At 31.8% G+C, this 17,238-nt stretch overlaps 1 protein-coding gene across 1 annotated transcript; it reads right to left on the reverse strand.

Annotated features, from left to right (window-relative positions):
• Positions 1 to 11,787: 11,787 nt before the first annotated feature.
• Positions 11,788 to 15,313, reverse strand: LOC107455649 (oplophorus-luciferin 2-monooxygenase non-catalytic subunit). Its single transcript, XM_016073286.4, has 4 exons — positions 14,886 to 15,313; positions 13,582 to 13,967; positions 12,409 to 12,557; positions 11,788 to 12,047 (listed from the first exon to the last, which is right to left on the reverse strand). The coding sequence occupies exons 1-4, from the start codon at positions 15,159 to 15,161 to the stop codon at positions 11,893 to 11,895; spliced, it is 966 nt and encodes a 321-aa protein (XP_015928772.2). The 5' UTR covers positions 15,162 to 15,313; the 3' UTR covers positions 11,788 to 11,892.
• Positions 15,314 to 17,238: the final 1,925 nt, after the last annotated feature.

Genomic DNA, 17,238 nt, shown 5'->3' on the forward strand with positions numbered 1-17,238 from the left:
TATGTTTGTGCAAATTTAATTTAGATAATATGATATTTACTGACAGTTTTGAAATTAAAATGTTATGTTAATTTTTTGCAAAGATTGTTAGTTTAATAGAACATAACACCTTTAAATAATTATCGAATTGATGAAAATTCCTGAAGTTTTCTAACATTATTAAAAAAAAATATTAGCAATTTTCGTGATATTAGTTGCTTTCCTGGTTTCATTCCCTGGAAAAATTTCTACCTTGCGTTTGAGTTTTGTTTTTAGGTGTTTTGCTAAATAAAATTTCAAATACTAAAAGAATAAAGTTACGTAAGTATTTCTCCATTTAGCAATTCCAGTGAAAAAAGAAGGGGAAAAAAATATGTGTAAATTTGTTGAAGTAAGTAATTTGAATATTTTTAAATTTTTTTCTTTATTGTGCCAATTATTACAAGTAATGTCCACTTAAAAATTGAACAATTGTAAGGGGAAAAAATTTTAAGTTTAAATTTCCACTCAGTTCAAATGTAAATATATAACTTTATAATTATATAGTGTGGTTTTTATTATATAATTTCAGAATATAAATAATGAATGATAATTGTGAAACCATTTAAAAAAAATATATATTACAAACTAACAAATTAAACTAAGATTTTAATAAAATAAACCCAGTTTTTTTAAAAAAAAAATTAAGAGTACATTTTAAAATTAAAGACTTGAAAATTATTAATGATATAAAATTTGTCAGAAAACCCATTGTATGAATAAAAGAAAAAAATATCAATAAAAGTTGCAATAAAATATTTCCTAATTTAAATATTCGAAAAAATCAGCTGAACATAAGATATACTTTGGAGTAAGGAGGAGAAAAATGGAAGGTAGCAGAATTCTCTAATATAATTTTATTTAGTATTTCTGTATTGCTAAGTAAATAATGCATGGAATGACATAAAACTACTGTTCTATGTTTTACTGCTCCACAACAATACAGAAAATTAAGTAAAATTGTATCGTCGAATTATTCTACTACCATCCATATTTTCCTCTTGCTTACTCCAAAAAAATAAAAAGCAGAATAATATCAGAAAATACAAAATCTAATATTATATAGCATCAAAACTAACGCAAAAGAATATTATGGCGAACGCTAGATAATATTAGTTTGCATTGAATCTAATATTATAAAAGGCTGAGCAAACAGCGACCTTTTATATCTTTCTAATATTACAAGTTGTGTAATATAACGTTAGATTTTGCCGCTTTTCTGATATTATCTAATGTTATGTGCTACTTGGGTTATGTATCGCATATACGAATCAATTCGCGATCGCAACGCTCGAGTACGTCGTCTAGCGGGAGCCTGTAAATATCGGACATTAATTTATCACGTTTTCATTTAGTTCCATCAAAGTCATTGACTGAATCAGACGCCATTTTTTAGCAGCAAATAGGAAACAAAATTTCCCTAAGGAAAAGGCCGAAGAACTTGAAAAAAATCTCCAGAATATTAGTAAATCTTTCAGGAACAGAACACGCCAAACATTTGAAGAAAAATTCTTCAATAATTTTTAATTTCTATTATCAACAAACTTGCAACTGATGACTTCCGATTTCGGATACTGTTACAGATGTGTGTATTAAGGTAAAATGCATTTCTTCTGTCTTCAGTTCATTACGAATTAAAGTGAAGTCAACATTGCTTTCGTCATTCCAGTGAATAAATATGAATTCAGAACATACAGAATTGTAATAGTTATAGAATAGTATATATTTCTGTATCCATATAATTCGGAAAACAACAATAAAAAATTATCCAAGTTACTTGAAATAGTGCCATTTCTGCTGATTCTTAATTAATTTAAATCGTTTTCTTGGTAATTTTTTTTTTAATTTTGAAAGAATAAGTTCAACTAGAATTCAGCTATTCTGTTTTTAGCTACATATTCAAATTCATATCAATTATAAAATTTTGCTGTGTAGTATGTTATCTAAAAGTAATGAAGGTATAAACTATGTATCTATTATTTGAGAATAAAGTTTTCAAACAAGGAACTTATCATTTTGGAATTCTCCGGGAATCATAAATCAGGTAAGTGCAATGATTTTTACAATAAAAAATTTGCTTGTAAATATTTTTTTTTCATTTGATGATGGTTCTCTACACTACAGAATGGGTTTTTACGTCTGATTAAGAACTATAAGAATAATAAAAAAAGAAACAATATGAAAGTTTTTATTTCAATGTAAAGAATTCTTAAAATCGTTTTTTTATCCTAAGAATTCTTTATTTTCCGTTTTTTAGTTTATAATTTTTCGATAAAAATTGTTCTCAAAATACTTTTTTTGAAAAATTAAATGGTATAACATTATGTGTTTATGTATACTTCTTGTATATTCCAATGTTTGAAGTAATATGATTCAGAAAAGTATGGAATAAAAATTCGGTACTAACGTATTAACGCCACCTACGCTACAGATTTGGCGGTTTTTAAGAGCCGCTAATCTACACTTAAAATTTTTGCGACAATTCATAAAATAAAACACTTTATTTAAAATCAAAATAGTTAATCGGATTTCGGTGGAAAATGAGCCGATATAGAGTTTAGCATAGATTCAAAACAATCATATCGCCATATGAACACTGATGAATAAGATTCCAAATGAAATAACATTTCCAAAACGTACGTTTACCAAGATAAAGTTTTATGTTATGTTTTGTTTCGTCAGCATTCTTTATTTTACGTTTCTTAGTTTCTAAATAATGATTTTTATTGAAACTTGAAATTTTTTGATAAAAATTGTTGTCAAAAAACGTTGTTTACAAAATTAAATTTCATAAAATTATGAGGCTTATGTATACTTTTTGTTCATTTTAATTTTTGAACTAATATGATTCTTAAAACTATAGAATGTAAAGTTTAAATGGGCCTTTCATGTTATATCATTAAATTTAGTAATACTATTTCTCGGGCATTAGGTTTTAACTCTTATAAGAATATACATATTTTTTTCTGTTAATGTACAAATATTTTTCCGATGTGTTTTGGATGTTCCTTCTCTAATAAAAAGAGATACCATTTTGTTTTCGGTTGTATAAGAAAGAAGATCAAGCATTTTTCTTTTTTAAATTTAATAAGCCACATTAAAGAAGGAACGTTGCAATGCTACACGCTACATTAACGACGTCTCCAGAGTAACTGAATGACGGTTCATATAGAAATCGCAGGTAAGAGTCTCATACAACAACGCCCCCTATAGTTCGTTGCGATCGCGAATAGCGTTCTCACTGATGCAATCCTGGAGTAACTGCGATTTATGCATGCAGGATCAGTTAATCTTACATGTAGTTTCTAAATATTCATCGAATGTCTAGGGCAGGGGTCCCCAACATTTTTGTACCTAAGAGCAAATACTAGAATATCGGTCGAATGGCGGGCACCATTTATTTTTACAAGATAAATTTATAGTTGATAGACGTAAGTAATAATACACACAACATATAATGCACAAAAATTAAATTTAACATATGAATATAATTAGTGTTGATATTCTTGAGTGAAATAAATGATTACTAAGTTGCTTTCTAAACATACGAAGTATAAAAATTATTTATAAAATACAGTCAATGTGTTCTTCGGCATTGCATTTCGCTGGCCACCGCTTCATAATTGGGAGAAAATGATGAAATTCCTGCTCGCAAGCAATCATCAAGATGTTCATCTGTAAGTAGGGATCTATATTTTGATTTTATCATATTCATTGTCAAAAACAATGATTCGCACAAGTATGTGGAACCAAGAAACAACTTATGTGCTTCTCTTTTTAAGAAAGGAATTTATTCCTTCAACTATTCGCGATCGTAACGCTCGAGTACGCCGTCTAGCTGGAGCCTGTAAATATCAGACATTAATTTATCACGTTTTCATTTAGTTCCACCAAAATCATTGACTGAATCAGACGCCATTTTTTTGCAGCAAATAAGAAACAAAATTTCCCTAAGGAAAAGGCCGAAGAACTTGAAGAAAATCTCTAGAATATTAGTAAATCTTTCAGGAACAGAACACGCCAAACATTTGAAGAAAAATTCCTCAATAATTTTTAATTTCTAATTTCTATTATCAACAAACATGCAACTGATGACTTCCGATTTCGGATACTGTTACAGATGTGTGTATTAAGGTAAAATGCATTTCTTCTGTCTTCAATTCATTACGAATTAAAGTGAAGTCAACATTGCTTTCGTCATTCCAGTGAATAAATATGAATTCAGAACATACAGAATTGTAATAGTTATAGCATATTCTTCTTCGTTATAGAATAGTATATATTTCTGTATCCATATAATTCGGAAAACAACAATAAAAAATTATCCAAGTTACTTCAAATAGAGCCATTTGTGCTGACTCTTAATTAAATTTAATCGTTTTCTTGGTAAGTATTTTTTAGTTTTGAAAGAATAAGTTCAACTAGAATTCAGCTATTCTGTTTTTAGCTACATATTCAAATTCATATCAATTATAAAATTTTGTGTGTAGTATGTTATCTAAAAGTAATGAAGGTATAAACTATGTATCTTTTATTTGAGAATAAAGTTTTCAAACAAGGAACTTATCATTTTGGAATTCTCCGGGAATTATAAATCAGGTAAGTGCAATGATTTTTACAAAAAAAAATTTGCTTGTAAATATTTTTTTTTCATTTGATGAAGGTTCTCTACAGAATGGTTTTTTACGTCTGATTAAGAACTATAAGAATAATAAAAAAAGAAGCAATATGAAAGTTTTTATTTTAATGTGAAGAATTCTTAAAATCGTTTTTTTATCCTAAGAATTCTTTATTTTCCGTTTTTTAGTTTATAATTTTTTGATAAAAATTGTTCTCAAAATACTTTTTTTGAAAAATTAAATGGTATAACATTATGTGTTTATGTATACTTCTTGTATATTCCAATGTTTGAAGTAATATGATTCAGAAAAGTATGGAATAAAAATTCGGTACTTACGTATTAACGCCAACGCCGATACAGATTTGGCGGTTTTTAAGTGCCGCCAATCTACACTTAAAATTTTTGCAGCAATTCATAAAATAAAACACTTTATTTAAAATCAAAATATTCAATCGGATTTCGGTGGAAAATGAGCCGATATAGAGTTTAGCATAGATTCAAAACAATCATATCGCCATATGAACTCTGATAAATAAGATTCCAAATGAAATAACATTTCCAAAACGTACGTTTACCAAGATAAAGTTTTATGTTGTGAGAATTGGTACATTTTCGTTTTTTCGGTAAAATATTTCCCTCCTGAAAAAATAAAATTGCATCTTGTTTTGTTTTTGGCAAATCCCAAAGACGAATTTTCGTAGCACTAAAAATGGCGACAAAAAAGAATTGTTTTTTTTTTTGTTTTTGTTTCGTCAGCATTCTTTATTTTACGTTTCTTAGTTTCTAAATAATGATTTTTATTGAAACTTGAAATTTTTTGATAAAAATTGTTGTCAAAAAACTTTGTTTACAAAATTAAATTTCATAAAATTATGAGGCTTATGTATACTTTTTGTTCATTTTAATTTTTGAAGTAATATGATTCTTAAAACTATGGAATGTAAAGTTTAAATAGGCCTTTCATGTTATATCATTAAATTTAGTAGTACTATTTCTCGGGCATTAGGTTTTAACTCTTATAAGAATATACATATTTTTTTCTGTTAATGTACAAATATTTTTCCGATGTGTTTTGGATATTCCTCTCTAATAAAAAGAGATACCATTTTGTTTTCGTTTGCATAAGAAAGAATATCAAGCATTTTTCTTTTTTAAATTTAATTAGCCACAATAAAGAAGGAACGTTGCAATGCTACGTGCTACATTAACGACGTCTCTAGAGTAACTGAATGACTGTTCATATAGAAATCGCAGGTATTAGTCTCATACAACAACGGCCCCTATAGTTCGTTGCGATCGCGAATATTCCAGAATTTCTCATCTGACATAACAGTTTTGAGGATAATGTCATTCTGATGATCCACAATTTCTATCTCCACTTCTTCTCGCCTTACTTGAAGAAATTCTGAAATGTATGTTGCTATTATGGTTACGTTTATTTGGTTGGTAAAAGGATTAACAAAAAAGGTTATCAAAGGCTCGATGATAATGAATTTTTGAGAGCGCTTTTCAAATTGATCTTTAAGCAATTGGAAATTGGAGGTTGATGACAAATGTCGATAAGTTAATTTCAATGTCACCTACAATTTTTTGCAAGTTTGGAAAATGCACAAGAGACTTCATTTTCGAAAGTGATATCCACAAAACTAGCTTAACTCTGAACGAGTATATAGCATCTATCATTTTTGCTATATATTTGTCCTTTCCCTGCTGCTCCAAGTTTAAGTTATTTAGTTTTTCCATTATGTCCGTTATGAAAGACAAATCTGCTAGCCAAAGAGGACCTCTTAGTTCTAAAAATGTTTGATTTTTGGCTGCAAGATAATTTTTTATTTCTTCAATTAAATGTAGAAATCTATCAAGTACTTTGCCTTTACTGAGCCAGAGTACTTCAGTATGTATTTGCATAGCATAAAATTTTCATAGAATTTAATGGGAAAATGGAAAACTGAAATATTTTATCGTTGGGCACAAGCAGCGGGCGCACATCGACCGATCGACGGGCGCCATGGTGCCCGCGGGCATAGGGTTGGGGACCCCTGGTCTAGGGTATATGGATAGCTGGCAGAATTATTCAGAAACTCAGAGCCGTTTTTATGAGAGAATCAATTTGCTGCGGTCAGTGTCTGGGTTTGTGACCACTTGGATCAGTCTGCGTATGGACCGAGGGTGTGCAGTATTGGTCCTCGCTAAGCAGTTCTACCGTAATGTGCTTCGACTTCACGTGCAGGTCGTCAGGCTATCGAAGCCAGTGCCGTAGCGAGCTTAACTCGCGCCCGGGGCACAATATCTTTTTAGCGCCCCCTCACTCGAAAACCATCTAATATTATAAGTAAAATATACTCGCAAAATAATAAATAAATTAAGTAAAATAAATAAAGTCATAGGCTCAAGCTAGGCATTAAATTTGAGACAAAAAATGTAGTTGAGAAAACAAGACTAGATTTTGAAATGTATATGATCATCTAGAATTAGTTCAAAAGATACCCATTATTTATTTTACATATTTATAAAGAAATATTTTAAAAACACGCAGTTTTAAAACAATAAAAAAGTAAATATTTATTATCTCTAAGGAGATGCACATACATTTTCCGCTTTTGATGAAGCAAATTTATCAATAATATCATCAAAGTTGATCATTTCAAATTTTTCTCTTTCCACACTTAAAAATGCTAAGTCACTTAGGTGATCTTGTCCCATCGATGATCGTAGATATGTCAAAATTAATTTTAATTTGCTAAATGGCCATTCGCAGCTAGCAATTGATACTGAGAGAGTCAGGAGTATTTGAAGTGCCACTCTCAGGTTTGGAAAAACATCTTCTCCATACGGGATTATGAAAGTAAGAGATTCTAATGGAGTTTTAAGTTCAATTTCTTTTCTACTGCGGAGTAACATTTTGCAGTCACATACTTCGATAAAGAGTTCTATTCCATTGAAATCTGTATTATAAAATTCCCCCAAATTTTAAAAAAAAAATTTCAAGGTCATTATCAACATTATCCTTGTTTAATAAATTTTCAACGTCTAGAAGAAATCCAAATTTGAAATTAAGGTCACTTAATCGTGTAAATCCTGTATATATTTCTTGCTGGAGATGATCAAGAACGCTTTTCATAACGCGAGAAATTTCACTTTCTGCGGAAAGACTGACATCTCTAGCCAATTCTCCGGGCATTTTGAGGCGTCTTCTTAAGCGTATTGTTGCATCAATATCCCATTTTTCACAAAGAGACTTCGCTTTTTCTATTGCCTCATCACACAGCTTGTCTCGAATTTCGGCTAGTTCAGTCGCTAATGATTCAAGATCATGGAACACTTCTCTAAAATTCATTCTAGGATCTTGTAATCTGAGCTGCACACGATCATTCCTCCCTAAGATTTCATATCAGAAATGAGCTGAAGTTATGAAACTAAAAGTTAGTATATTTCGCAACAGAATTGGAGCACCCTGCAAATATTTGGAGATAATATATGTAACCACACAGCGTAGATGCCATAAGGAAGTGCTGGCAGACACAGGTCGAGTCAGCCCTGCCATTAGAAAAGACATGTCATTTCTATTATTAATATATTATTACAGTTTGATTAGTGTTCCTTTTTATTTACGAATTAACATTTATTATATTTCACTGGCACTAAATTTAAAATATATTTTCCAGAAATAAATTATAATAAAAATTATCCAACGATTTGGTTTTGTTGACCATTTGGCGCCCCTTTGTGAGTAGCGCCCGGGGCATGATGCCCCCTCTTGCTCCCCCCTCGCTACGCCACTGATCGAAGCCTGGATGCCATCTCCTCTGCAAAGAATCAAAATTGTGATGGCATGTCTTCGGATCATCCTCAGAATGTTTCCAATCGCCAATAGCCCATTGTGAAGCTCTAGTGCAACGTAAATGAACTACTACAACAACAAAGCATATGATTTACGCATCTCCCATCGCCATTTGAAGAGAAAGAGGATCGGAAAAGGGAATTTTTCGCGAGAGAATGTAATTCACCAATCAGTTTGATTCTCCCACGATGGTGATTGGAGTTGCTTGAATCGCAGGCAGTGAGAATTGTCCAAACTGCATGAAAACAGAACAGCTCGATCAATAACGAATCTTATTCGCGTATAGCGGACATCAGGAAGATACTTTCTTTTGAAATTTTATTTTTTACAATGTGGAAATTATTTGAAACTTATATCATATTAATAAATGAGAATCAATTTGTTAGAAAATACATATTTTAGGTTAGAAATACACTGGTGTGCAAAACTTAAGCAACAAGTGGTTTTTCAGCCACAGCTCCCCATCAAAGTACACTGGTGTGCAAAATATAAGCAATAAGTGGGCTTTGTGTCATAACTCTACAAGAAATTATCCGATTGACATGAAATTTGAATATGATTTACATTATTTTGCACTTAAACGATGGTAAAAGAATAATGGCGCAGAAATGAATATAAAGCTTAAAGTAGGGCATGCAACAAAAAAAGGCTTTATTTGACATATAGTGGCGTTACACATGATTGCCTGAAGAAGCGTAAGTACAACTGGCAGATGTTCCCTAGTATGGAATATGCCCTCCCCTTACTGTAATTGTTGCTTGGCATCGTCTCTCCATGCTAAGCACCAGATTATCCAGGAGTTCTTGGGGTAAACGTCTCCATTCCTCCTTTAACGCATCTTTCAGCTGATTGGTGTTACCAGTCTCGTCGCAAGACGTCTCCCTAATGCATCCCACACATGCTCTATGGGATTTAGATCTGGAGAGTAATCTGGCCAATCCATTCATGTGATATCTTCACTTTACAGTAGCTCTTGAACATTAGCAGTACGGTGTGGCCGGGCATTGTCATCCATAAAAATGAAGCCTGGTCCAATGGCCCCTCGGAACAGACGCACACGGGGTAGGATCACCTCATTGCAGTAGCGGTCTCCAATTACAGAACCTCGGTCGAAGATCTGAAGCTCAGTCCGCCCGTTCAACATAATGCCACCCCAGACGACAACTCCAGGACCACCGTAACGATCTCTTTCCGCGATGTTATTGGGATGAAATCGAGCTCCAACCTCTCTCCAGATGAACAGACGTTGAGAATCACTTGTAGCACTAAAACGACTCTCATCTGTGAAGAGGACGCGACTCCATTGATGAGGTGTCCAGGTTTCGCGTTCTCTGCACCACTCTAAACGGTGCCGCCGATGGCTAACTTTTAAAGGTATGCAGCGTTCAGGACGTCTAGCAAATAAGTCACCTTTGTGGAGGCGTCTGGCCACTGTAAATCTTGATACTTGTCGTCCTGTGGCTGTGCACAGTTGCTGAGATATGGCGCTCGCTGACTGAAAACGGTTTCTTTTCGCCTGGAGGACAATGTAACTGTCATCTCTTGGCGTTGTTTTCCTTGGGAGGCCACCGCCAACCTTCCGAACAGCTGTACCAGTAGTTTTAAAGGCATTCCAAGCACGAGAAACAACACTTCTGTTGATCCCGAACTCTTTGGCGACACTGGTCACACTACGCCCCTCCTCAAGCTTCCCAATCATTCTTCCTCGAGTAAAGTCGTCTAAATGACTTCTTGAAGACATGTTTCACAAAACAAATCACTTGCACTTGCAGCGAATGTCTTTAACTACGGTGCTCTTCATCCTTTTATCACAGCTTTGACCTGCAAGCGCCGACCCACAAGGTTTACGTACACTTACATCACCTACGACGTTTTATTTCTAAAATTTACATACAAATAATCTTTCTACTGTATTACGTGCATATTATACTGCAATTTCATGGCTATCTTATACTTTGTTGGGGAGCTGTGGCCGAAAAACCACTTGTTGCTTAAGTTTTGCACACCAGTGTATATCTCTAACAAAAGGAGGGAAATTGCTGACGCAAAAAACGTAAAGTTGCTAACGTAAAAAACGTAAAGTTGCTAACTTAAAAAACGTAAAGTTGCTAACGAAAAATGGAGGAAAAAAAATGTGAGAAACAAAACTAGAAAAATCGCTGAAGCCGAGAGAGAGAAAACGGTAGGTAGGTACTTTATTTACGTCGCACTAGAGCTGCAAAATGGGCTATTAGCGACGGTCGTTGAAACATCTCTAAGAATGATGCGAAAACATGTCTTTACAATTTTGTGAGGTCTGTTCCCCAATTTAGACATAGATATGCGTTGGAAGGAAATTTTCTCCAGATCTCTATGCCCATGGCACTGCTGAATGACCGACCACGGGAGTCAGAGCAAAAGGTTAGGTGCGCGGAAAACGAAAGTGTTTATTAGTGAACTTTAAGTGTCAATTTGGTAGAGAATACACATATACGTGAATAAACATTTATAGAATATGGTAAAGCTTTGACTATGTATCTTAGTTTAAGAAAGGGCAATTTGCGAATTTTCGTAATTTTTTGAATTTAAGGAATTTTATTTCTTAGACGTTTTGTTTACAATACTCCCCAATTTTTATTTATCAAAGTGAGCTTTTTTCTGTAGTAAAAATGGTGTCACCTATTGAGTAAGATAGATAGGGATGGGGAGCTTCTAGTTTTTCAGATGAATTAAAGTGTGGAAGGTCTATCTTAATGAGATTAGATTAGGTTATCGGATTGAGAGAAGATTTTGAAATTAGAGTTTGAATTAAAATTATGCCCTTAACTGTTCATAGTTATGATCAAGGTTTGTAATATGCTTGTGTTGACAGATCTAATCACCGGTGTTCAGATGAGTTTTGTCAGATTTCTCAGTAAAAATAATTCCCTAACATCGTGATGGTCAGACTAAATGGTTCCATCAAAAAAGGGGATGGTTCTTGATGAGATGTTAATCTGGAAACTATTAAAATATGATGGTTCATGAAGTATTGTTTTTGTTGGGCCATTAAACAAAATCACAGAACCATGTTAGTTTTGCTAATGTATTCCAACAGAAAGTTGTTCCAATTCTTAAAATGGGATGACTATCGGTCTTGATGGTACCATTAAGAAGTAAGATGGTTTTAATGAATGGTTATGATGGTAATCATCTTCTTCATGTTGGTCCATCAAGAGTTTTGTCTTTGGCTGGGAAAAACAAATTCTTGTTAGGTATCACCCAACACTAAGAATGCTATTTTTAAAAAATGTGCTTTCTAAGTTAGTTGACAAAATAATAAAGATGCTTTTAGTAAAAGACACAAAGTTTATTTTCCGGTTATTTTAGAAGCTCAAAATAGTGGAAATCATAACAGTCTCAATCATTAAATCCTGAATTTTTTTAATTCTTTTTACAGACAAGATTGAAAGTGCGCTGGAAGTAGTTGGGTGATTCTTTTTTCTTTAAAGTTCTCAGGTGAATTGCACTTTCCACTCATTAAAACAACCTTAGCTTGTTTTGCTGTGGTTATCCAAGCAATACGGCAGTCACAGATCAAAGGACAATCTAAAGTAAAAGTAAATAAATAATACAAAGTATTAATGTTATATTTATTTACAAGTAAAAGTAAAGCATTCCCGCTAGAGTCCGTTGTGGGCCAGGGAATGAAAAGAGGAACTTTTAGCGTTCCTCTTTTAACTAGAATAAAGAAGATCTTTCAAGTTAAATTTATCTATCTCTTTCAATACAAATTAAATAGGATCCTCCATATAACTTGAATAACTTTAAAAATGCTTACTTAAGAGATAGATGTAATTTCAGCTGTAATAAATTAAAAGATTTAAGTGGTTTTAAAAATTTAAGTATTTTTTATTTTGAATTTCTGTTTTGTATTCTAGATTTTTTGATTGATGTAAATAAAACTTACCTTGGAAAAGCGCCATTTGTAATTGACTCCATATTGGTCTGAAAACATCTTCATTTAAAGTCTTAATAGGATTTCCTCCCAGGTATAGATACTTCAAAGCAGGTAGTTGTTCGAAGGTGTTCGTGTACAGCATTTTAATTTTGTTATAGCTGAAATTATAAATATTTATGAATAATAAATTATGACTTTGCTCCTTATTTCATTTAACTTATGCAAAGAAATAGGCTAAACAGATGTTATTTATGCAAATTATTGATAACTTTTATTTAAAATGCAGTCATAATAAAGAACTTACGAAAATAACGAACATTATTTGATTCTAATTAAGAGTTAGTGTTTATAAATTTCAATATTCCCCCCCCCTCCGCTAAACCGATTGTAGAAAATTCTCTAAAATCCATCAATGTTTTTGAAAGATAAGGGAAAAAGAACTTAGTAATGAAACATGCTTGCATAAATACGATAAACATATCCCTATTTTGCTAATGTTAGTTCAAAAATAAGTGTAAAATTTGTTGTTTACATTATAATAAATTCTAATTAATGTTAGTAATAATGTTTATTAAAGATGCTGTTCTTCTTGCCATATTTAAAATTGAAATTGGGCCTAAAATATATTTGCTAATAGCTCGAAAATCAATGCATTGATATGCTTAATCGTTCTTCCATAGTTTGCATATATTCTAGGATGCTTTATCTATCATCACTTTGGTATAGTTTGAGTTCCATGTCGAAGGGAAAAACACATTATTAAAATACATTGCTTAAGATAATTTTTGAATGCTTAATATATATTATAGCAATTCTTTTAATTATGATGATAATTTTATTCTTATTTTATAACCGTCTTTGAACAGATGACCGAATTTTCAATTTACGACTACCAATGTTCATCTCCGTATCTTTGTTTTTGAATTAAATCCAAAAGACAAGCTATAAGACCAGCTACGTAACATCAAACAGGTAATTCTACAAATAATTAAGCGTTTGTGTTAGTTAATTTTTTCTAGGAGCGATTTTCTTAAAATCATTTACATTTTGTTGTAATATGACATTTCCTGTATAGCTTAGTAATATTTTTGTGTATTTCAAGAGAAAAAAATTAACAAATAGGAATATAATTTGCAAAAACGAAACTATAAATGCGTAACTTATATTATTTATTTTTTTTACCTTAAACCGATGGCTTCGAGATTTTTGGCTGGAGTAGGCAACATTGATCTCTCAACGCTTCTAATATAATTGTTATCTAAGGTAAGTCTCTTCAACTGGGTGAACTTATTAAAAGCCAGAGATGGTAGTTTCCTAATGAAGTTGTCTCTGAAATTTAAATCTTCAATAGGCAGGTGAGATATGTTAAGGTTGGGTAGTTCAAAGAGCTCAGAACTTGATATCTTCAAATAACTAAGCTTTTTCATTTTACTGAGTTCTGACCATTCCCAGTTATTAACAAAACTACAGTTTGAAACTTCCAGTGCTTTCAAGCTATCTTCAAGACCTGTAAAAGCAGACTTGCTTTCTCCTAAAGAGAATATACTGGAATCGTGAATTGTTAATATCTGGAAATTGAACACAGAGAGAATGATATTAAAAATACATTTTACGACTGTTCTGAGAATTTAATGAAATCACACTTTATTGATCATAGTATTTTCCATGTGTAAACGAACGCAATCTCTTAAATTATTGAAATTTTTTTTTTAGAAGTGAACTAGCATATAATGTTCTTTTCTCTAAAAAAGCATATTTTATAGTATTTTGTCCAATATAAATTATTGGTCCAATGGTATGAGAGAGGGGATAAATTTTGAAATAAATAACTTTTTGATGATATAAATTTTCAACCAAAATATATTTTGGTACATAATACTTTACGCAGACAAAAATTTAAAACAAAAAAGTAGAAATACGCATCACACACGAAATCATTTGTTTAGAAAAAGTTTTATGTGTTTTTTGAAGTGTAGCTATTATAGTTCAGTTAAAATTTTTTAAAGTACTTTTTACTGAGAAATTAATAAATAACAATTAAAGTACAAAATTATGTACTAAGAAAAAATTTTGAGTTATAGTTTATGGTAATATTTTCTAAATTGAATTAAAATTTGTAATATAATTGTAGCATTTTATTTTTATGAAATTATAAGGTACATAGTTATTTTTTTATACTCTTTAATACCTTGTAAAAATTTCAGGATCAATATACAGTAAAAAATATTGGCTCTCAGGACACAAAATCGAAATAAAAATTTTTTAGAATAATTATTGCAATAAAATCACTGACTCACTTTAATTAAATAAATATTACAGTAAAATTTACGGTATAATATTTTAGGGTAAAAATAGATTTTACGTATGATGCACCCTAACTGCCGATACTTAATACCGTAATTTGATACAGAATTTTTTTACCGTGTAATACAGAAAAAGTATCATTTAAAATTAAAACGAAGAATGCTTTAAAATTTAATACTTACCTTTATTTTAGTGCCTTTAAATAATTCATTTGGAAAAAACATAAAACTTACAGCTTTTAGCTGTACCATAAAGATTTTTTTTCTTTTTGCAGATATCACAGCAGATAAAAGTTCTTCTCCACATTCAACTCTTTCACATGTTATAATAGATTTGCCTTCGTTATTAGGTTTACACGAACATGGAAGAATACTAAATGCATCCGGGCATTTATTCCCATTCCAAAAAGCTGTAGTAAAATTCACTAGTATCAAAATAATGACAAAACGCGTCTCCATATTTTTTTCGGAATCATAAAACCTGTTTAAACTGTAATCGATTGAAATTAGTAAATTTTCCTTTGAGAACGCATTAGTGATAAGAAATTAAAGGAAGATAATAGTAAAGGTGTTTTTTATGCCCTTCTTGTGTGAGAAGCTTTACACGTACTGATAAATTTCAAATATCAAGATTGTTTTAACTTTTTGTTTAATGCAGTGCTAAAAATGGCGATGCAGACACAATGTTAGAAGTGCCCTGACTTTGTTTTTTAATTTATTTTAATTTAAAGTTGATTTTTTTGTCTATAAGAAACTTTTAAATACAGGTTCTTATAACAACTGATTTCAAATTTGTTTCGGAAATATTGTTCCCTTTGGGGGTATGAAACTTATGTTTGAACACTGCGAAATAGTTAGGGGCGCATAGTTGCCACCATTTTTAACGCTGAGGTAAATTAAATGCATTAAGTATGGTATTGTAGTTATAGAGCAGAAAATTTTATAAAATTGGTAAAATAAGAATTGTTTGAAAGAATAAGTACGGATATGTTAATAAAAATGTTCTTGTTTCATAATCGAAATGTTTTTGTAATGAAGCTACAAATTGATACTAGTGAACGTGGAAATATGTGTTGTCAATAAATAAAAAAAAACAAAAAATGAATAAAGAAATAAAATTATAACACTGTAAAAGTAGATAGAAATGTGACTGCATTCATTGTAAATAATTTTCGTTGACCTCAACACCAAAAATGGTGGTAACTATACACCAACATTTTCTACAGTGATTGAAATATGAAAATATATACATGCAGTTCTATTATTTTCAATCAAAGGTTCTAAAAGTTATGACGTCCGTGGATTACCCCTTAAAATATATTTCTTTGCAGACTAGTGGCGTACAAAGCTGTTTGGATGCCGGGTCAAACTCATTGATTGCGTTTCTTTATTACACCTGAAGAGAAGAGCGTTCTAAAAAAAAAAACGATAAAAAACGTTTCTGAGAGTCGTTTATATCTTCTTTTTAGTTTGATCTGATATTTAAACTTCTATCCAAGCCTTTAATAAATCCTTCACATGGAATGACCTCATTAATGACTCATCAGATTTAAATAGCTATTTTTACATTTAAGTATTAATTGGTGCATTTTAAGTATACATTTGTCTGCTTCGTTTTTGGCGAAGAATCTAAAATTATCTAGATCTTGTGTAAGAAAAACTAGATGAAATAAAAGTGAAATAAAATATACTTTCATTTATGGGATTGAAAATTATTTGTAGGTTTTTAAATACCATTCTTAATGTACTTTGAAAATTGAAAGAGTGAAAAGATTAATAAAAAATTCAATAAAATTAAGTGTGAGGGTTGCAATAGATATTTGATTTTTATACAACTCCTCACAATCAGAGGCCGACTTAACCTAATTGGGGCCCGAGGCAAAATTTTCCTTTGGGGCCCCCTCTGCTTCACTACTTCGGTAATGGAGAACAGAACTTTATGGAGGTATTTAAATTTTTCACCACATTATAGATATACACCGAAGAGCCATTACATTATGACCACCCTGCTAATAACATGTTGGACCACCTTTAGCCCTCAAAACTGCTAGCACCCGCCGTGGCATTGATTCCACAAGGTGCTGATAGGTAGTCTGAGGTAACTGGTACCAAGCGCTCACCAACTAGTCCTGCAATTCTCTCACATTGCGAGGGGGTAACGTGGCAGCACGAATTTGGTTTTCAAGTAGGACCACAAATGCTCTAGTGGATTAAGGTCAGGTGAATTTGGGGGCCAAGACATGACTTGAAAATCACTGGAATGTTCCTCGAACCAATCCATGACGATTCGACCCTTATGACAAGATGCATTATCTTGTTGGTAAACACCATCCCCCGCAGGAGAAACTGTTGCCATGAATGGGTGAACCTGGTCTGCAACTATGTTCAAGTAGCTTACAGGCGTCAGGGATTGTTCTAAGAGGATTATGGGTCCTAATGTGCCCCATGAAAACATTGTTCCTGGGCGAGAAACCATGAAAACCTGGTCGAGCCCATTGTTATAGATGTAGGGTGGTTATAATGTAATGGCTCTTCG

This window comes from Parasteatoda tepidariorum, chromosome 7 (assembly GCF_982258835.1).
Source record: "Parasteatoda tepidariorum strain Cologne lab strain chromosome 7, Ptep-v5.0, whole genome shotgun sequence".
Classification (NCBI taxonomy): Eukaryota; Metazoa; Arthropoda; class Arachnida; order Araneae; family Theridiidae; genus Parasteatoda; species Parasteatoda tepidariorum.

Coding starts and splice junctions, on each gene's coding strand:
- LOC107455649 (XM_016073286.4), bottom strand. CDS start 15,161: ATGGAGACGCGTTTTGTCATTATTTTGATACTAGTGAATTTTACTACA. Junction 12,558..13,581: donor CTCGAAGCCATCGGTTTAAG/GTAAAAAAAATA, acceptor TTATAATTTCAG/CTATAACAAAATTAAAATGC. Junction 12,048..12,408: donor ACAAATGGCGCTTTTCCAAG/GTAAGTTTTATT, acceptor CTTTTACTTTAG/ATTGTCCTTTGATCTGTGAC.